Source organism: Gigantopelta aegis, chromosome 8 (genome assembly GCF_016097555.1).
Source record: "Gigantopelta aegis isolate Gae_Host chromosome 8, Gae_host_genome, whole genome shotgun sequence".
NCBI classification, from domain to species: Eukaryota; Metazoa; Mollusca; class Gastropoda; order Neomphalida; family Peltospiridae; genus Gigantopelta; species Gigantopelta aegis.
This window is the reverse complement of record NC_054706.1, coordinates 12,501,523-12,524,489: the sequence shown is the minus strand read 5'-3', so window position 1 is coordinate 12,524,489 and position 22,967 is coordinate 12,501,523. Positions and strand designations below refer to the sequence as shown.

The following is a 22,967-nucleotide window of genomic DNA, read 5'->3' as shown; positions in this document are numbered from 1 at the left end:
TTAATCATCGGCGATTGGATGTCAAAAATATGAAATAAAGGGAGGCCTACTCCTGCAAAACAAAACTTATTTCCTTTTACACTTATTTTCGTGCTAATATCCAATTAAGGTTCAAGCACGCTTTCCTGGGCACACGTCTTAGCTATGTGGGCTATCTGTCCACGACAGTCAGTTAGTGATCAATGTCTTTAAGAGAGACGTCGGTATTTAGGCCTTACACCTACCCATTAAGTCGGTAAACTCTCTGGGTGAGAGCCGGTACCGGGATGCGAACCTACCAGCCACTACACCACCAACACAGGGAACTCTTAACTAACGCATCACTGTGTGTGGGTCGACTGAGTTCAGAACAACTGTGGATCCGCTGCAGCACGTTCTGTTTTGCTAGAGATAGTAAAACAAGACAGGGAAACAGCGCCAGGAAGCGTTGACTCAACATCTGTCAGGCGTGGCGAAGGACGACGATGGAATGCTGCTCCAGCAGAAATCTGCATTTGAGTTAATTCTGTGGGGAATGATCCGGTGTGTAGGGAAACAAATAGTATAATCGTCTGTTCAGAGAGACATTAGAAGCAGACATCTGCATTTGAGTTAATTCTGTGGGGAATGATCCGGTGTGTAGGGAAACAAATAGTATAATCGTCTGTTCAGAGAGACATTAGAAGCAGACATCTGCATTTGAGTTAATTCTGTGGGGAATGATCCGGTGTGTAGGGGGAAAATAGTATAACAGTAACTGTCTGTTCTGAGATAATTCTGCATTTGATTGCAGTTCTGTTTGTAGTGATCCGGTATCCAGGTTTTTTTTCAGTGTTATCGTCTGTTTTGAAAGAAAAGACGTTAGAAGCAGAAATCTGCGTTTGATGGTAGTTCTCTTTGGAATGATCTTCATTGTAGACAAAAATACAATTGTCTGTTCTGAGAAACAACAGACTTCAGCAGAAATCTGCATTTGATAGCAGTTCTGTTTGTAATGATCCAGTTTGTAAAAAAAAACCCACAATATATAATCATCTGTTCTGAGAAACAATAGAAGCAGAAATCTGCATTTGATATCACTTCTGTTTAGAATGATCCGGTGTGTAGAAAAAATAGAATAATTGTCTGTTCTGAGATACTGTAGAAGCAGACATCTGCATTTCGTTGTAATTATGTTGGAAATGACCCAGTGTGTACAGAACGCCTATGACAATATATATCTGATTGGCTACTTTCACCAATTTGTTTCGAGGAACATTAAATTTTCTTTTACCGCACCAGTGCCAAACAGCAATGGAACGGAGAGGTCCATTTGATCTTGGACACAAACTCAAAAGAGGCGTCATATTTGGACTCTTTCTTAAGTGTTCTTGAGACTTGTTAAATACATTAAACTATTTACCTTATATTGTACTCGTATTTTGTATTCATATGTCGATATTTTTAAATAAACCAAAAAACCAAAAACCAACAACCCAACAACACCACAAAATTAAACAAATTGTGTCCAGAATGAAATATATGAAGTCTATTCTGAATACTTGGGTATATAAAGTACATTCCAAACTGCACCTTTTTAGAAAACAAAATCCTTGGTTACGCCCCTGTTATTCAAAGGTATAAAGGTATGCATTTCCGTTCTAAGTACAGCTGTCGATTGTCGGCGATAATGACTTAGAACAGGTTTTTTTCCTTCTACCGAACACAAGGAATCTTGTGTTCAAACGCATTCTGACTGCGCATGTTTCCACGGAGGAAAACCCATTAGTTTTTGACACAGCACTGCAGGTGGGAGTGTAGACTGTATAGAAATAACCCCATGCACGAACACTAACAAATCTGATGTTGTTCCATTAAATTCACTAGAGGTGCCGCCCTAACACTATATCGTGCTTTATCTAGATGACTAAGGAATGTGATTTCGTGCTAAAGGGATGGGGGATGTCTATCCATGTATTAAATACTTTTATTTAAAGATAACGCCGTAGCAATGTCGCAGTGATTTCATGCCGGCGGTCCTTGGCGCAGCAATGACCGCAGAAATCAAAATAATTTTATATTTGCCGGCGGCGTTTGTAAATGACGCCGGCGAATAAGGCGCTGGTCAAAAACCGCAGCCCGCAAGGGCAGTGTGCGCCCAGCTTAACATTACGATGTCATCAGTTGCTGTGCAAAGTCGGCTGAGTGCTCGTTTGAGGTGCTTGTGTCACAGGATCGAACCACTTCGGTGGATCCCTTCAACTGATTAAAAAGTAAAGTTTGTTTTATTTAACGACGCCGCTAGAGCACATTGATTTTTTATCTTATCATCGGCTATTGGACGTCAAACATATGGTTCTTCTGACACTGTTTTTAGAGGAAACCCGCTGTCGCCACATAAGCTACTCTTTTTACGACAGGCAGCAAGGGATCTTTTATTTGCGCTTCCCACAGGCAGGATAGCACAAACCATGGCATTTGTTGAACCAGTTATGGATCACTGGTCGGTGCAAGTGGTTTACACCTACCCATTGAGCCATGCGGAGCACTCACTCAGGGTTTGGAGTCGGTATCTGGATTAAAAATCCCATGCCTCGACTGGGATCCGAACCCAGTACCTACCAGCCTGTAGACCGGTGGCCTGCCACGACGCCACCGAGGCCGGTTTCAACTGATTAGTTTTTTTTTCTCGTTTTATTGCTAAACAAAACAAACGTTAATTTTAACTCTCGTATGAGACACTTGTATCGTGTGGCGTCGGTCTTAAGACTCGGCCCGAGCATTTTAATTTTAATCATTTTTATTAATTAATTTATTTATTTTTTATTTATTTAATTTTAAATGTTTTCCTTTGTTTCACTTTTCATCTAAAAAATTTTTTATTAAAATAATTAATTTGAATGAATGCATGAATGTTTGTTTAACGACACCCCAGCACAAAAATACATATCGGCTATTGGGTGTCACAAATGGTAAGTATATGGAAATATTATTAATATATATTAATGTAAAACCACAGTGTAAAGAGCTGTGGGTAAAATAATTAATTAATTTTACCCGTAAAATATTTGTCTTTGTTTACAATAATTCCCTTCTACGGAGGGTTTTTGTTACGGCAATAGTACACCCCTAGAACACTCTGGGGACCACCAAAGACCTTATTTACACCGTGCAGCGCTCTGCCAAGAACAATACGCTAAATAGCTTTCAAAAATACAATTGAACAGGTGAGCCGTTTCACAGTTCCGCCTTTTCATGTACCGTGGCATATCATTTAAACATATTGGCAGCATTTAGTCTACACTGTTGTATTTGGGGGATAGACAGGGATGTACCGCCCCTATAATAACACGAGGTGTGCAGAAAGGAAAACCCCGTTATCAAGGCACAAAGATATATTTTGTTCTCCAACTAGATATAAAGGTCACTTTTAAACTAAAAAGGCATAAGTTTGGTACTTTCCTTGAAGAAGCATGCCCCTTGTCCCGCAATAGGTACGGCCCTGGTAGGGGAATGTTGAACGATGTGTTTGTTTTAGCTGATAACACAAGTTGGTGGGTTTTTTCTGGGACAACTGCATCTTATTTCTGGCAGTTGCGCTTATGATTCTACGGCAGATTGCCCCGCAAGGTATGCTGCAGGTTTCTAATGATGCCGACATTTTCTGGCTGAAACAGCCGTATTTGCTTCGGAAAATGCCAGCAATGGGTTGGGGGGCGGGAAGATATTTATTCGTCTTTTAACTGGTGGTGGTGGGGGGGAGGGAGGTCGATGCATGTTCTGACTACCACTTCAAGGTTGGTAGGGCAGCGTCCGTTATTCCGCACCCTACCCCCATTTGAGGTGTTTACGAACTTAAATGAAAGGTAAGCCTTGTCGGATTATCATAGAGGCATGGGTGTTCGAATTCTGAGGACCCTAGTTTAAAAAAAAAAAACATTTGAAAAATGAAACACGATTTCATTTATAGCAAAGAAAATGGCTCTCTTTGACAACTTCATCTCAATCCCTGATTGGTGACACACACACACACACACACACACACACACACACACACACACACAGAGAGAGAGAGAGAGAGAGAGAGAGCGGGGGGGGGGGGGAGAGACACGCATAGACAGAGAGACTCACACATACAGACACGCAAACACATACATACAAACACAAATACACACACGTACAAACGTACACATACACATACACATACACTGTTATATACACAGTGCATTACACACATACATATATACATACACAAACATACACACGTACACATACACACCAGGAATGTATGTTTAGATATACTATTATCCTTATTTTATATAACGTCCGATACGGGGAGCCAAAAGATCTTTGATAACATTTAATGAAAAAAAGACACATTACTTTTAATATTCAAGAAAACACTTAACATCGTGAAATCGTTAAACGTTTTCATTTACTCGTTCCATTCATTGTGGAGGAAAAGAACTAAAGAAATATCTTAATATGTATAAAATGCTAAATATCAGTCTTGTTACAAAGATAAAATGGTTGTCACATAAACATGCACAATCAAATCCTTATAAGAAATTGGAAGCATTATTTCCCCAAATTGACACAATTTCCAACACATTTTAACCGAACCTCCAGCAGGGGAATAGAAGATCTTTGACGTGTCAAAGTTAAAGTTAAAGTTTGTTTTGTTTAACGACGCGACTAGAGCAGATTGATTCAATAATCATCGGCTATTGGATGTCAAACATTTGGTAATTCTGACTCGTAGCTATTAGTGGAAACCCGCTACAGTTTTCCTAATGCAGCAAGGGATCTTTTATATGCACTTTCCCACAGAGAGGAAAGTTGACATGTCAATGATGCCATTAAAAGTAGTGCAAATAATAACATTCTGCTTACATTGTCGATCTTAGCATGTTCAATGTGTTCCTGGCCATCTTTGTGTAAAAGAGAAAAGATACAGGCGCGTTTGCAGATGGAGGTTTTGGATATCGGAACCCCCCCCCCCCCCCCCCCCCCCCCTTCCCCTGCCTCAAACTAATTTTCGTTTTTCAATATGTTTCCCGGAGTGCATGACCCGAACGTCCTAGACATTTTGCACACCTCCCTGTGATATTTACTGTACACGCACCTCAGGTACACATCCTGGAAACTAGAGTCAGTGGCTTTAATTATGCATAGCACTGTCTCACACAGACATAATTTGATAATGTATGTCTTTCTGTTTCAGGTCTTACATTGTGGTTTTACATAATTATAATATAAATAATATTTTCATATATTTACCTTTTGTGGCATCCTATAGCCGATGTGTATTTTTGTGCTGTTGTGTCGTTATACATTAATTCATACATTCTGTTTCAGGAAGTCCGTTCTCCTGTGTGGTGGACGCGATCGATGGCGGGTTCGTCACGGCGTTCGGCCAGGGGCTGGTGGGCGGTTCCAGCGGACAAGAAACGGAATTCACTGTTGTCGCCCAGAAAGGAACAGCCAGTACGTAAACATGTTGGGATTCCTCACCCCCCCCCCCCCCCCGAGATTTGACAGTGGTTCATGAATGTTAGATTTGACAGTGGTTCATGAATGTTACATTTGACAGTGGTTCATGGATGTTAGATTTGACAGTGATTCGTGGATGTTAGATTTGACAGTGGTTCATGGATGTTAGATTTGACAGTGGTTCATGGATGTTAGATCTGACAGTGGTTCATGGATGTTAGATTTGATAGTGGTTCATGAATGTTAGATTTGGCAGTGGTTCATGAATGTTAGATTTGACAGTGGTTCATGAATGTTACATTTGACAGTGGTTCATGGATGTTAGATTTGACAGTGATTCGTGGATGTTAGATTTGACAGTGATTCGTTGATGTTAGATTTGACAGTGGTTCGTGGATGTTAGATCTGACAGTGGTTCATGGATGTTAGATTTGATAGTGGTTCATGAATGTTAGATCTGACAGTGGTTCATGTGGTTCATGGATGTTACATTTGACAGTGATTCGTGGATGTTAGGTTTGACAGTGGTTCATGGATGTTAGATTTGACAGTGATTCATGGATGTTAGATTTGACAGTGATTCGTGGATGTTAGATCTGACAGTGATTCGTGGATGTTAGATTTGACAGTGGTTCATGAATGTTAGATTTGACAGTGGTTCATGAATGTTAGATTTGACAGTTGTTCATGAATGTTAGTTCTGACAGTGGTTCATGAATGTTAGATCTAACAGTGGTTCATGAATGTTAGATCTGACAGTGGTTTATGAATGTTAGATTTAACAGTGTTTCTTGAATCTTATGTAGTACGTAAACGAGTATTAGATTTACTTACATTTTTAGATTTGGTAGTGGCTGATGAGGGCTTTGTTGTATTTTAGATGTTTAAGATAGGTTCCCGGTTGTTGTTTAATAAGTTAATACAAGTATATCGTATTAGATTGATGTTCTAACTATTTTTGCACTGTTTTGTAATAGAGTGTACTTAACAAGTATGTTATCAAGGTTTTGGCAGAGGTTTATGGGTGTTCTGAATTATGTAAAAGTACGCGTCTTCACAGATTTGGTACTAGTCCATAAGTGTCCAATACTATGTATTACAATAGTGAATGTTGTTAATGGGTTTGTTAGCTACACATTCCTTTCCATTCATCTCTCTCTCTCTCTCTCTCTCTCTCTCTCTCTCTCTCTCTCTCTCTCTCTCTCTCTCTCTCTCTCTCTCTCTCTCTCTCGCTTTGTCTTTTTTGTCTCTCTCTGTCTGCTTCTCGGGTATTCTCTCGCTCTGTCTCTCTTTCATTCTGCCTGTCTCTCGGTCTCTCTGTTGCTGTCTCCCTCTCCTATCTCTTTCCCCTACCCTCTTCTCTCCTCTCCTCTCTATCTATTTTTCCCTAATGTCGAAATAACTATATAATTAGACATTAAACAGCCGTAGTTCAAAATGTGCTGGGGTGTGGTTAACCTAACACTGCCCCCCTTTCTTTTCTACTCACACAGGAGACATCAGTATTGGTATCGAGGGTCCTAACAAGGTGGACGTGAAGCGGGACGACAAGAGCGACGGCTCCACCCACGTCACCTACGTGCCCATGCAGCCAGGCGCCTACAACATCAGCATCAAGTACAAGTCGAAACATATCAAAGACTCGCCATTCAACGCCAAGGTATCCGGTACGTAGTAACGGTCTCACTCTACGGGTTTTCTTTTTCAGGCCAGTATTCGTAAATCAAGGTCCTTCATGGTTCCTAAATGCAAGAAGTGATCTGGTGGACATATTTTTACTTATCTTTGGCTCTTAATAATTGTCTATTAATAATGGTTCTCATGTATTTTATTGTACCCTTGGATGTATGTATATTGGGTGAGACTTTCTGCAGTAATTCAGGAATATTTGGAATTATTATTTTATACTGGATAACGTGTTCATACCTAGAATAGTTCAAGGTTACATCTGCAATTGGAGACGATGCTCTTTCAACTTTTGAAATATTTCAGAGTAATAATGCACTCTTTTTACAGCAACTGAAACTCGATTGTGTTTTTACTGAATATCCATGTAGCTAAGTACGTTCCTGTCTGAGATGCTAGGTATATCACAGGACATACGTATTTTGTTTGTATGAAAGTCTTAAGAAAAGGAGAGGTCTATATTGTAACATGTCTCATAGGGTTGGGGTGCGAGTTACTAATGTAGCTCATGGTAGAGACACTCGTCCACAAAATGCCGTGTGTCTTTTGGAAGGGTGCGGAGATATTCAGTCATGACCCGCATCCCATGATGTGTAAATTAAAGGAAGTAATTTCGCAATTGCCCTATGTTAAGTCTCTCACAAAACACTGTGCTGGGGATTTGTCAACAAACATTTATTTATATTGTTTAATCTGAATAATAGAGCTAACGAATTGAATGGAGATATCAATTATTATTTTAGGTGAAGGACGAAAACGAGTCCAGTTCTCTATCAGTAACAGCAGCGAGTACTCGCTCAAGGTGATAGAGGCCGACATTGTGGATCTCGTAGGGACCATCAAGAGCCCCAAGGGTCAAACTGAACCGTGCATCTTGAAGAAGCTCAGTAACGGCGAACTTGGTAATAACGTTTCGAATATTCAATGTACTATTATGAGATTACGTTCACAGCTTCACGCGTTATTTAAAAGTCCCGTGCAAAAGAAAATTGGGTGTAAGGAGGCAGTTGTGAGCTTTAAGCAATGTTTTATCTGCAACCCTTATTTTTTGATGAAAATCATTTCATTTTTTAAATTTTTTAGCCTCTGGAGTATAATACATAACAACTGTTAAGTAAAAAGAAGCATATTGATTTATTGAAGAAAAACAAAACAATGCCACGATCAGAGCTGCAGTTGCGTTTATTCTTATCTGTAAATATCTATGCCATAAAACAACTGTACCAAGTTTCGCGGAAAGGTGTACGATTTCCTTGAGATTTATGCCTACGCCGCTGAGCTCGTAACGGTGCCTCTTAAACTATAATGTGCAGTTCCTTGATTTAGTGTAAAGCAGCCAACTTTGGCCGTTTTAACTGTGGCTAGATAGCTTAAAGTAATGCTATTTTATATTTAATAACATTTTATAAGTGTTTGCTATATAAGCTTCCGCCTTTTAAAAGGATCTAATATGGTCATAAAGAATACAGTGAATAAGAACATGTTTTTCAGATTCTAAACAAATTAAAACAGGTGGGGATTTTGTGAATGTTTAAATGTACGTATTTAATCGTTTTAGTTCTAAGGGGCGCTATACCGCATCAGATCAGATCAATTAATTATTATAGCCGACATGTGTATAACGTAATAGCACACCATAAAACAAACCTTCCTTTTCGTGTCTTTCATTCCTACATCTTCAAGAAGACTATAATGTCTTACTGACATGACGTCGGCACCACAGGAACACAAATAAACATTATTCTACGTCTTATGGTTTATACTTAACTACCACAAACAATTTGCTGTAAACAGCTTATTTCCTATAGTGATTTGAACTAATAGGCGCTGAATGGGTATTTTATTGCCATTATATGATTTAGGATAAAATGATGTGCGTCTTTAATGTGAGTTTTTTCCCCATTCATTTACTGAGATCAAACAGGACAGCAAACATATACATTTTCATAATAGTCACATATATTTATAATGGCCGTGTTCAAGAAAATGTTTTCTTTATAAATGAAGGTGGTCGTTATATAGAGGTGTATGACTAATTTTATTCAGAAATGATGTCCGTTAGAGACAGGTTCTTCTATAGTTTCGTTTAAGGAGCTTCAGCTGTTAAACATTGAGATACTAGTATGTTATAAACATGTTCATTGGCTTTTCGTTAATGATTTATGATCACAAACACATAACATTATGATTTTATGGGATCTTATTCCCGGGAAATTAGCTGTGGAATCATGGCCCTAGTGTATTTCAAATGTATAAAGTGTATTAGAAGCATTCATTCACTTCGGCATGACTAGCTGGAAGTAACTAAAGGGGGGTGGAGGTAGTAACAAAACTAAGGACACTGTAATTTAGAGGACTTTACAGCTGGAAACAAAATGCGAAGTGCACATTTTCGTCTTTTTTTCGAGATCGGGAGGGCAACTGCCTTCTGCCTACACCGTCCATTGTAATAATGATTTGTGATCATAAACATATATATGCTTTGATATGAAATTTTTAGAAACTCTTAATAGGCAACTTAAAGCAGGTTTGTAGGTTTACTGGCAACAACTGGTTTCAGTACATATACTGATAGAACAAAAATAAGGGAACACTTGATAGAAAACACCATTGATCAATGCAATCGCTCTTTGCTGTTAGTATTTGTAGGATGCCTTATTTCGTTTCATCGGTATATTCAGGCACGGCGGAGCAGGGTGGGGGGCCGGGGAGTCTCAATAATTCTGAATCCAAAACATGATTGGTAGTAAATCTTAAGACAGAAATTAATTTTACTTGTAGAATGTAGGAATTTGCATTTTTTATAAAATTTTACTCCCGAGCCCCTAAAACCTCTGTGTCCTCGATCTCGGTCAGCCTCTCCACCCCCCTCAAATGTCTACTTGCTTCCGCATATGATTTATATTTTCAAAACTATTTTTAAAAGCCATTACTATTAAGGTATTATTTTTTGTATAGCAATCGCATCGTTCACTCCTCACGAGCAGGGCGACTTCGTGATCAGCGTGTACCGCGGAGAGAAGCACATCAAAAACAGTCCGTTCAAGGTGCATGTCGGAGACAAGGAGATGGGGCATGCCGGGAAGGTCAGCATCAGTGGCGCCACCAGCAAGGCCACAGCCAACAAAAGCAATGAGCTCATTATTGACACGACTGGAGCAGGTGCTTTCATTTAAAGACACTATTTCTCAATAATTGAACATATTTTACTAGTTTGGTTTGTTTAACAATACCGCAAGAGCACATTGATTATTAATCATCGGCTATTGGATGTCAAACATTTGGTAATTCTGAAATATAATCTTGGAGAGGAAATCCGGTACATTTTCCCCAAAGGGATATTTTATATGCACCATCTCACAAATCCGATAGCACATGCCATGGCTTTTGATATGCCAGTCGTGGTGCACTAATGCAAAAGATAAATAGACTGAACTCTGCTTAATTACAAACCCTCAATTCTGTGAAATGATGAACGGTATGTCAACCTGTAATTCTTCTGTGTCTCAATATGTATTAAAGGGCCATTCCTGAGTTTGCTGCATTGTAAGATGTTTCCGACTAATAAAGTATTTCTACGATTAAACTTACATAGTAAATATATTTTCTTCTTTAGAATATCAGTGGCTGTATATTCAATGTCGTCTTAATATTTGTAACAAGCCCAAACTGGATTTTGTCTTCAAATAATTTCGCACGTACGAAAAAATCGTTTTAGGAAATAAAATGAAATTTAACCTAGTACAAATATTAGAACGATCAGAAACAGGTTTAATATACAGCCACTAATATTTTATACAGAAAAATATATTTGATATGTAATTACAGTCGTCAAAAAGTCTCTCATCTTAAAAATTGCAGCAAACTCAGGAATGTCCCTTTAATCTCTTCTCTAAAAATATCAACAAAATTTAATGTGACAGCTAAACATTATATTCGCGTTTCTTTTGGTGTTCAGTATTCATGTGCAATTGCAGTCTTAAAACGAAAATGTTGATCGCATCTTATGCCAGTTTCTTATCTGCGGTCTGTTTTGTAGTGTACTTTTATTTATGATGTCATTCTCATTATAAAACTAATCTAACTGTTCTCACAATGTGTACATATCAGCTCCACTATTCATTGTCAATAAAGTTGTTATAATTCATGCTTTCTTGACTAGGCTACGGAGGACTCGGACTGTCCATTGAAGGACCGCACAGGTCCGACATCGACTGCGTTCACGTTGAAGGCCGGAAATACACGATTCACTACTCGCCCCACGAACCCGGGATCTACATCCTCAATGTCAGGTTTGCTGATGACCACATCCAAGGTACGTGAATCAGTTTCCGAGGTGTTGTTTTGTAGTGGCTTCATCCATTGTTATAACGCAGACATTATCATGATTGTTATCAGAACTGTTGTTTCACTTGCGTAGATCCGTGTGAATGTGCGTACCATTGTGCGAGACTGTCAATTAAGGCTTGATTCTACTTAAGCGTTTTACGCCGTACTGTAACGACGCTTAAAACGCTGTGATAAACCGCTTCGTTTGCTCTAATGATGTCATAATGAAAAGGTTTCTACCACGGCTTGGCGTAAAAAAATACACCGAGCCACCACGGAGTGACTAAAAAGCAAAAGGATCACTTCAGAGCGTTTCACGGCGCGTAAAACACGGTGTGGCAACGCAGCGTAAAACGCTTAAGTAGAACAAGGCCTTTGGAGTGAATTTTTGATCCGTGAACTATGCATAATGATATAGACGTATTTATACTTGGTATTAGTACATGCATTATTTTATTTTCGAGCAATGGACCATGCATTCAGATAATGATCTAATATTCCTATGTATACCGTTATAAAGTTGCAAAATGTATGTTTTGTTTTAATTTTAACATTTTTACTTTATTATATAATTACAGAACCTACATGATTGTATTTTTGCACCCACCTCACGTATATCTCCACTCTCTCTCCACTCACTTTCTATGAACACACGTGATGCCAAATCAGAGGTTGTGCCTACAATGAACGTGTCCCATCCACTGACATTTTCCACTGAGACACAAGCACGTTAAAATCCTATCCTGATCTTGGTCCTGATCCTTGTCTAATTATTTGATGTAGAGAGATGACCGAAGAAGGGAAGAAATGTATGAAAGAATGGATGAATTAATAAATGGATGGATGGATGGATGGATATAGCTAGATGGATGGATGGATGGATGGATGAATGGATGGATGGGTGCATGGATGGGTGCATGGATGGGTGCATGGATGGGTATATGGATGCATGGATGAAAGGATGGATGCGTGCATGCATGCATGCATGAATGAAAGGATGGGTGTCTGGGTGGATGGTTGGATGGATTGGGGTATGGATGCTTTGCATGTATGGTTCATGGACAATTGCATGAATATGTTGGATGTATGGCTGAACGGATGGAATGGTTGAATGGATAATCTGATTGAGACATCAAAATCTAATTTAACCACAGTCATCCAGACACTCCTCCACCTCCCACCCCAACCCCACACCACACACACACTCCGCCAATTCACCACAAGCAGGACATCCATTGTAAGTTCACCAAAACCCACTAATTGACCTAAGCCACCACAACCACCTGCCACCACAACCACCACCACCATCTCCTTCTTTCCCGCCTGCACCTTTCTGCTCTCTTGTTGTCCTTACAGGCAGTCCTTTCCTTGTAAGTGTTGAAGGAGATCCGTCCGGTCGAACCCGAGAGACGGTCGTCAAGGAAATGAAGGCTGCCGAGGCACACCCGGTGGGTGACCAGTGCGTGCTCATCCTCCAGCTGCCGGGTAAGGCATCAGCTCTGTTGTAACAGTAGTAGTTGCCATACTTACATCGCCTAACATTGCTGTTCATTTACAGGGAGTCCATTTTTGATTGCCGCGGAAGGAAGCCCCTCTGGACGCCTTAGGGAAACTATTACCCGTGAAATGAAATCCGCACAGGCAGTCGAACCGAACAAAATGTGCCAGTTTATTTTATGCATTCCCGGTGAGTGGTGTCATCGTCAATATTCTGCATCCAACGATTCCTGTATCCACTACGGCACGATAATATATCGGAATGCTCTTGCAGGTCACTCGTCTTATCTGCACGCGCCAGTCTCATCCGCACGTGCCAATCACACTTCTGCTCGCACCAGACACATTATGCATCCAAACTTACCTGAATCAACTTCATGTAGCAGCTTGTGGGATGGCAGCAACAATAGCCATATTTATTATATACATAGCAATGAAATATATAGATCTACGGAAACCATAAAAGTGATATCTGGTGGAAAAGTCATATTTTCACTGTATTTTAGCTATTTGGTATTTACTTTTTTCTAAAAGTGCATGATTAAATTATCTCCTTTTGTCTCGTTTCTTCGTATTTAAATTTCATGATTATCAATGCATCTGATCGTATTTGAAAAATAAAAAAATGTAATTTAAACAACTGTACCTATAAAAAAAGGGATACGAAGTGCAATTACGATAAAATATCTAAAACTAATTGAATACGAAGCTAAATAATGATGACACAATGTAGTGTCATTGAGTGTAAGTGTAAGAAATTAACGGCGTTCGATTAATTTTGTTTTTGTTGGTTTTTGGAGGATCGCTTTGTCAGGTATGTTTGCACGGCAGTATTATTAAATAAATGTTAATAAAGATAATGGTCTATGGTCAAGTAAATTTTCTGGAAAAGTTCATAGGAAGAAATATATCATGGCGTTACGCGTTTTCGATAGAATAAGCGAAAACTATTACTAAAAAGCGAAAGATATTGTCAAAAATTAGGAAAGATGTATATAATAAATAGATCGTTTCATGGTGTTTTTTCCGAATACGAGTTTTATGTCAACTCGTGATGTGTGAAAACCATATTTTCACTCATTACTTCGCAATTCGTGAAAATATGGTTTTCACACATCACTCGTTGACATAAAAATCGTATTGGAAAACCCCCATGAAATAGCCTCTATATATATATAAATTGTATTTGTTTTTCTGGACCGGCGTCGTGGCAGGCCATCGATCTACAGGCTGGTAGGTACTGGGTTCGGATCCCAGTCGAGGCATGGGATTTTTAATCCAGATACTGACTCCAAACCCTGAGTGAGTGCTCCGCAAGGCTCAATGGGTAGGTGTAAACCACTTGCACCGACCAGTGATCCATAACTGGTTCAACAAAGGCCATGGTTTGTGCTATCCTGCCTGTGGGAAGCGCAAATAAAAGATCCCTTGCTGCCTATCGGAAGAGTAGCCCATGTAGTGGCGACAGCGGGTTTCCTCTCAAAATCTGTGTGGTCCTGAACCATATGTCTGATGCCATATAACCGTAAATAAAATGTGTTGAGTGCGTCGTTAAATAAAACACTTCTTTCTTTCTTTGTTTTTCTGGCTGGTAAGAACTATAAATCTATTTATGACAGCTGCATTGCGAATATGATATTATATTATTTTAACATTTTAATGAATTCTTATCCATCAATATTTTGTTCGACCTTATTATATTATTCTTACGCATACCGTTGTTTCTTTACTAATATGCATTTTATATCTGGAAATAACAACCACTAATACGTTCAACAAAGCATTCCTGGTGTTTTGTCTTATTTTATTTTCATCTTGAACATAATACACGTAACATCTCTCGATTAACATAGTCCTTTTCGCATGGTTGTTAGTTCGGGATTTTAAATAACTTTGAGGAATGTATTAACAGAAGGACGTCGAGCTAACGGCATTTACTTGCTATGAATTAATAGGCTACTCGTGTCTAATTGTATATCAAATATACAAATAAGTATTTCATCTTCAGGGACGGCATGTCTGAAGGCTATTTGAACTAACCAAGAAAAGATAATCTAGATCGAGACTAAGCCTCAGTCAGTATAGTTGCTGACATTGAGATTCCTGATTTTTTCAACCAAATCGCTGGTAACTGGATTTTGAACAGGCAGGGCTCACCGTGTACATTGCCAAATCAACCAAGTATTAATTTATATACAAAATGGCTACAAAATTCATCCTTATTAAACATTATTTTATTATATTTTATATATAATTATGAATATTGATTATTGTCTGATGTCCATCTTGTTTAGGAGAGCACTTATATAGGCTCTGCTTGTTGTGCAATCCTTTTTACTTTTTCTGATCAATGAAATATTTCAAAACAAACCAATAAAATATTCATCATATTAACCACATTTTAACCAATTCCAAGGAAATACTCTACATTTCTGGCTAAATTGAACGTTTGTTCCGGTGTGAGCCCTGGACAGGTTACCAATTTTACCACAGTAAAGGTTTTGTTTGTTTTGTTATTGTTATTTATTTTGTTGTTTAAACAATATATAGAATACTACATTGATGGCCGTAAGATGTCATTTAGTTTACAACCAGCGAACGTGAGTATTCTATTTCTTACGTATCCCCCAAAAAGTAGATTTATAAGTTTAAAACAAAATTTCCAACTGAAACGTATTACGGCGCACGCGTTTCCAGATATTTATACGCGGTATGGAACTTAGTATGGGTAGTGTTAATTGCAGTGGACGGTTTGGCTTTAACATGTTGGTCATCACCATGGAGCAGCCAGACTGATGTATGTATCATATTATATTAAATACAGAAAGGCATAAATTTACTAATGGGTGTTAAACAAATTATATTAATGTTATTATTTAAATATAGAATATAAAATATAATTATGTAAAACAACAGTGTGGGGAAAAATACAATACAGTAAAAACATCAAAGTAAGTATATTTCAAATTTTTTGTCTTAAAAACTTTACAATTAATTGTTGGGTGGAATTTAAAAGATTTGACCACATTTCTGTTACCACATCATTTTTCGTCGGCTTCAGATGATTACACTCCACCGAAATGCGGCGCATAGGGTCCTTCTTTAAAACAAATGAATGCGTCAAATATGTATGGCCGATGCGAGCACGGCACAAGACTAATTCACCCTTCAGCCGTCTATAAGAGGACTGCCATTCTCCTAGGACTGCCTTGACAGAATGAAACTTGTTAGCGACCAAGCATCTTGCAAAGTTGAAAAGATATATTGGTTAATCTGATATTTCAAATCACTGTAGGGAACATCCCACTCTGGCACGGAGTTATTTGACTGTGATCATGGACTGATGGAATGAGCCAATAGTTAGACATATCTAAACACGCTTATCAGCCAACCATTCTTTCAACAACCACTGAAGATCAAAGAATGTCATGTTCTATTTGGAGAAACAAGTGTTTCATGTCTACTACTTTGGGGTTTTTAATTTATTTAAATAGCACACGCATGATTTGCTCTTGTTGCTACATTATTATTGTACATTATTGAATGTGTTTAAATTACTTTTGTATTGTAACATATTATGTATTGATAGACACTAATTACAAGGTTAGCTGCTAAATATGGTTAATGAAATGGCTTATGGGTATTATTTTCTTAAGCCTTTAATCCGTAGTTTTTCAGAAATAATTCTAAATTTTAAAATTGTACAATTCTTTGTCTTTGATTACAAACTGAAGTGGCTAGACTTAGCTCGTAGCAAAACCCAGTGAGGGATGACCGGAGTGTCAAACAACAGGAGTACCAATTGCAAAAATACAGTGGTTGGAGAGACAAGGACTGTGGTGTGGAGTTGAAGAACAAAATACTTTGAAAGATGTACCACAGAATGATGAAAATACCTCAAAGAAAAGAAAGCAAAAAGATAATTTGGCATTAACCATAATAAAATTACGATTGAAAATAATTAATCGGTATCATAAATATTGTATGTTTACATATGAAGACTGGATGGGTTAAGAGGGAAACCTGTCCCGCAGGGATCGAAGGGTGGGGAACACCTCATTTTAATAAGATATATAGTTTTTGTTTTACACACACACACACATATATATATATATATATATATATATATATATATATATATATATATATATATATATATATATATATATATATATATATATATATATATATATATATATACATATACATATACATATACATATACATATATATATATATATATATATATATATATATATATATATATATATATATATATATATATATATATATATAGTAGTCGTTTTCGAGTTGAAAGACGCTATTTTATAGAGTGCTCAACCGTGTGGGAGCCAGATTTTTTTATATATGATATTTTCTTATTTATTTTAGATATTATACAAAATAGCCTTTTAAATGGCGACATTTAACTTTTTTATCCTTTTTGCTGAAAATTCTCAGGTTAGGATTGTCCTGAACCTATTCTTCCTTAGCTTAGCTCGCCCTTATCTTCAAATAGCGTGTACACACGCTTGGAAGGATGGTAAACAATATTTTATTTAGGGTACATTCGGTACCCCTCGGTCGTTTGTATACAATTACTTTGTTTACTTTCATCTCAAAGGGGCCATGGGGCTGTTACAACGTAGACAAATTTGAAACATAATCGCCATCTTTGTTGTTGTTGTTGTTGTTGCCGTTGTTGTTGTTTTTGTTGTTGTTGTTGTTGCTGCTGCTGCTGTTGTTTTTTATATTTATTTTTATGTTTATGTTTATTTTTATTTTTGTTTTTGTTTTTCCCTAATAACTTTAGGCTGGACACGGCCCTGGTTTTATTAATTTTGTTTTTTGTTGAATATATTTAAGAAAAAAAAATATTTGTCACCAAAAGGTACCAATCCGTTTGACATGGAGGCGTCTGTAGCTGACCCGGATGGAACTGTTGAGTTATGTGACGTCATAGATGAAGATGATTTCCACTACCTGATCCAGTTCACCCCGAAAGTGACGGGCGTCCACACCCTGAGTGTCAAACACAAGTCTCTACATATATCTGGTAAGTGCATGTACATGTACCTTGTATCCGTACTGGCCTATGGTGGGTACTGGGCTCGCGTCCCAGGACAAGAGTAATTTTTAACGATTCAGTGGGGAGGTGTAAGGTCACTATTTTATAAACAGTTATGTCTCATTAATAACTAACTCTGGTTACACGAAACGATCTTAGCGCTAAGATCACCTTAAGTGTATAATGTAGTTACTAGTATGCTCTTAAGGTGATCTTAGTGCTAAGAATGCATCGTGGAACGGGGCCCTGAATAGTCAGGCCAGGCAATTGAAGCCTAGGACAACTATCTATTTGAACACTAAGCACACAAATAACTGAAATCAAATTTCTACGTATAATATTGTCAATCTCTACGTATAATATCGTATAATATTGTCAATCTCTACGTATAATATTGTCAGTCTCTAAGTATAATATTGTCAATCTCTACGTATAATATTGTCAGTCTCTAAGTATAATATTGTCAATCTCTAAGTATAATATTGTCAATCTCTACGTATAATATTGTCAATCTCTAAGTATAATATTGTCAATCTCTACGTATAATATTGTCAGTCTCTACGTATAATATTGTCAGTCTCTACGTATAATATTGTCAATCTCTAAGTATAATATTGTCAGTCTCTAAGTATAATATTGTCAGTCTCTAAGTATAATATTGTCAGTCTCTAAGTATAATATTGTCAATCTCTACGTATAATATTGTCAATCTCTACGTATAATATTGTCAATCTCTAAGTATAATATTGTCAATCTCTACGTATAATATTGTCAATCTCTAAGTATAATAATGTAATAATATCGTCAATCAATCTCTACGTATAATATTGTCAGTCTCTACGTATAATATTGTCAATCTCTAAGTATAATATTGTCAATCTCTACGTATAATATTGTCAATCTCTAAGTATAATATTGTCAATCTCTACGTATAATATTGTCAGTCTCTACGTATAATATTGTCAATACCTAAGTATAATATTGTCAGTCTCTAAGTATAATATTGTCAGTCTCTAAGTATAATATTGTCAATCTCTACGTATAATATTGTCAATCTCTAAGTATAATAATGTCAATCTCTACGTATAATATCGTATAATATTGTCAATCTCTACGTATAATATTGTCAATCTCTACGTATAATATCGTATAATATTGTCAATCTCTACGTATTGTTGATATTTTTAATTTTGGTTGGTAGGGGTGGAGGACAAATATGAAATGAGATTAACTCGATGATGTAAGATATACAATTGTTACTTCTCTTTGTAGGCAGTCCATTCCAGTACACTGTGGGTCAGCTTAGTATGGGTGGTTACCACAAGGTTCAGGTTGGTGGGCCAGGCTTGGAGCGTGGAGAAGTGGGAAGGAAAAGTGAGTAGATTGTGTACATACAACATGGTGATTAGGAAAGTCTTTCTCTCTCTCTTTCTCTCTCTCTCTCTCTCTCTCTCTCTCTCTCTCTCTCTCTCTCTCTCTCTCTCTCTCTCTCTCTCTCTCTCTCTCTCTGTTACTGAGATGCATACACAAACACATGCACTCATACCCACAAACAAACACATGTCCATGTGTGTGTATGTATGTACGTGTGTGTGTGTGTATATATATATTATATATACTAAAAGGCAAACGTTATTGTGACACACAAAAGGCAAAGATAATTGATGATAAGTTTTTACTGCCGTGTATGAAACGTTATAACATGGAAAAAGAAATATCTGAAGGTATGGAAACGAGCAATAGTCCATAAAAAGGGCGCACCTGCCATATGCAAATGAGCCACATCACTAGAGGAAGTCCAGAGCGAAGTTGACACAGTCAGTAGCGAGTGTGTCCGCCTTGAGCATTGATACAGGCCTGGCACCGTCGTCTCATTGAGGCCACTAAACGCTGGAGAAAGTTCCTGGGAATGCCTTTTTCGCAGATGCGTGGTTAGGATCCATGTGTCTTGGCGAGGGGTTGTCACGGGTGGTCGGCCACTACGGGGACGGTCCCTGACCTGGTTGTTTTGTTGATATCATTGCCATAAGTGCCATATGGTGTTTCTGTAGACGTTGAATTGACGTACGACGTCACGCTGCGAGATCCCAGATTCAAGCATCCCTATGACTCGCCATCGCTCATTTTCACTGAGGCATGGCATGACGAAATTGCATCAAACAGTTCACTAATTGTGTTTTTCTTACTTCTAGACTTCTCAAGACTGCACAGAGTGGCAATGATTTGCGACTGAATGTCTCGCCTTTTATGGTGAACACTGGACAGGATTTGTTCCGAATATTCCATGTTTTTTGCACAAAGCATACAATCGCTGCAAAAACTGCTTGGTTGCATTTCTTCGAGCTGGTTTACATCCATAAATCCATTCACAAATTTATTACTCCATATATATATATATATATATATGTGTGTATATATATATATATATGTATATATATGTATGTATATGTATGTATATATATGTATATATATATATACATACATACATACATACATACATACATACATACATACATATATATATATATATTTAAATGGATGGATGGAAGAATGTATGTACATATGCGAGTGCGTATGTATTTGAATATTTGAGTGAATAAACTTATTCCCTACCCATTTATTTATCTGTCTGCCTGTTGTGTCTGTAACTGTATCTCCATCGTAATCATTATCTGGCACTTGTTTTGTTAGATGTATTCAACATCTACACCCGTGAGGCCGGACCAGGCACGCTCACGGTGGCGGTAGAGGGCGTATCGAAGGCGGAAATCAAACTGGAAGACCGACCCAATGGTTTTTTAGGAGCTATATATACTGTCACAAAACCAGGTAGTCACTTATTATTGTTTATATATTAGATTATTATTTCAGTGTCAGTGATCATAGTGGCTGTGTATACTCGAACGAATTCCTTTAACTGAAATAGGATTATAAAATAGCATTTAAATATGTATCTCTACAAAATAAAATGCTTGTGAAATTTCTACAGTTTCTAATGTAATTAAACCATAATTATATTTTAATGTAAATAAATCAATAATGTATTGCTCTGCAAAGTCTCTTGAATTCGTTCAGGATTTTTTCGCGAGGGCTTGCTAACAATTGTTTGACTCCTAATTTAACATATATATGTACATTTAACGTTAAGCGTAAATTTGGATGCCATTAGCTTAGCCGTGGAATTTGAAAACGTGTCAAAATGTTATTTAAAATAACTCAAAGTATTCATCTTTAATGAAATCGGGATTTATTTCTGTAATATGTTAGCTTTACCATGCCTTAAATAAAGTAAGCTCAACCCAACACAAATTTGGTAAGTGGTACTCACATCAGCTGAACCCAGCGCTAGTTTAAATGGTGTTTTTCACTGTGTAGGTATGTATGGAATCCATGTCAAGTTCAACGATCAACACATACCCACGTCTCCGTTCATGGTAAACGTCGCCCCAGACAGCGGCGTGGCTAAACAAGTGACAATCCAGTCTCTCAGAGACAGAGGTCTCGAGGTAAGACAATCTAAACTGTTTCTTGTGGTGTTTACAGTGACGCACATGACTAAATATTCTGATGGTTTTTACAGTGACGCACATGACTAAACAGATTCTTGTGGGGTTTTAATGTGACACACATATCTAAATACATTTTTTTTTGAGGGGGGGTGGGTACGTGGACGCACATGACTAAACAGATTTCTTGTGGATTTTTACGGTGACGAACATGATAAAACACATCTTATGGTTTTTAAAGTGACGCACTTGATTAAACAGTTTCAACATCTAAACGCCACAATGCACTTCGAGATACATGCAGAGTGTTTGTAAGGTGATTTATGAATTAGTTCTGTTCAATTAGCAACAAGATTTATCAAATTATTCAAATTTTATGCGTGTAAAGTTTCTTTTTAACGTCAGTATATTATGATCGTGCTTCTAACAGATTGGCAAGGCGGCAACCTTTTCGGTCGCTTTCAATGGCGCCAAGGGTAAACTGCACGTGACGGTCCGGACACCGACGGGAAGTATGGAGGACTGCATGACTCAGGAAATGGACACTGGTCTCTATGGATGCAGGTTCATCCCAAAAGAGAACGGTGTGCACTATCTGGATATCAGACTTGACGACGCGCACATCCCAGACAGCCCCTTCGCCATCATGGTGGGTTCGATGGCGGCAGACGCAGCAATGGTCACAGCAGATGGAGAGGGACTCGATCACGGGAAATGTGGTATGTGGAACTGTCAGAGCTGTAGGCTTTTAGAATTATAGTTTATTGTCTGTTTGTTTTATACTTATTTTTGTGCTTACATCCAATTAAGGTCCAAGTACGCTGTCCTGGGCACACATATCAGCTATCTGGGATGTCTGTCCAAGGACAGTTTATTAGTTGTTAGTGGTTAGTGAGAGAGAGGTCGGTGTAGTGGCCTTACACCTACCCAGTGAGCCCTTAAATGCGAACCCAGTACCTACCAGCCTTATGACCAATGGCTTAACCACTATACCACTGAGGCCGGTTTATTTTATTTATTATTTATTTATTTATTAATGCTATCCGTTTTGTTGGTTTTTTGTTAGATTTTTGGGGTCTGTTTTGAAGGGGTTCTGTTTTATTGTTGTTGTTGTTGTTGTTTTTAGTGAGGGTCTGTTCTGTTGTTGTTTGAAGTGGGTGTTTTGTTATTGGTTTTAAAAATATTGGGGTTTTTTAACTGATTTATTTTTACTTTCTTTGTTTCCTTGTAACGCTAGCGAGCATATAGACAAACAGACAAATAATTTTTCATAAACTTCAGTAGCTGATCATGGGTGTTGTTTGGGTGAATTCTTGAACTGGCTCATGGGATTCTTTGTCAATGGCGTAGCCAGCATGAGGCAGATGAGGCGCTCGCCTCGTCTGAAATGTCCCCAGATTTATTTTATTTTTCCCATGACACTGATATCT

The 22,967-nt window shown here is 37.8% G+C and overlaps 1 protein-coding gene across 3 annotated transcripts in view; it reads left to right on the top strand.

Moving 5' to 3' along the window:
- The window catches only part of LOC121379067 (filamin-A-like), a 69,402-nt gene that overhangs the window by 42,808 nt on the left and 3,627 nt on the right, over positions 1-22,967 (top strand). For 2 of the 3 annotated variants that reach the window (XM_041507531.1, XM_041507530.1), the window contains exons 3-13: positions 5,317-5,445; positions 6,945-7,118; positions 7,881-8,039; positions 10,096-10,299; positions 11,300-11,452; positions 12,823-12,951; positions 17,855-18,019; positions 19,304-19,405; positions 20,723-20,860; positions 21,407-21,537; positions 21,968-22,256. In XM_041507531.1, the coding sequence (XP_041363465.1) occupies positions 5,317-5,445; positions 6,945-7,118; positions 7,881-8,039; positions 10,096-10,299; positions 11,300-11,452; positions 12,823-12,951; positions 17,855-18,019; positions 19,304-19,405; positions 20,723-20,860; positions 21,407-21,537; positions 21,968-22,256 (1,773 nt within the window). Of the gene's footprint in view, positions 1-5,316; positions 5,446-6,944; positions 7,119-7,880; positions 8,040-10,095; positions 10,300-11,299; positions 11,453-12,822; positions 12,952-13,024; positions 13,154-17,854; positions 18,020-19,303; positions 19,406-20,722; positions 20,861-21,406; positions 21,538-21,967; positions 22,257-22,967 lie in introns of all 3 variants that reach the window. The other variant, XM_041507529.1, reaches the window with a different exon arrangement.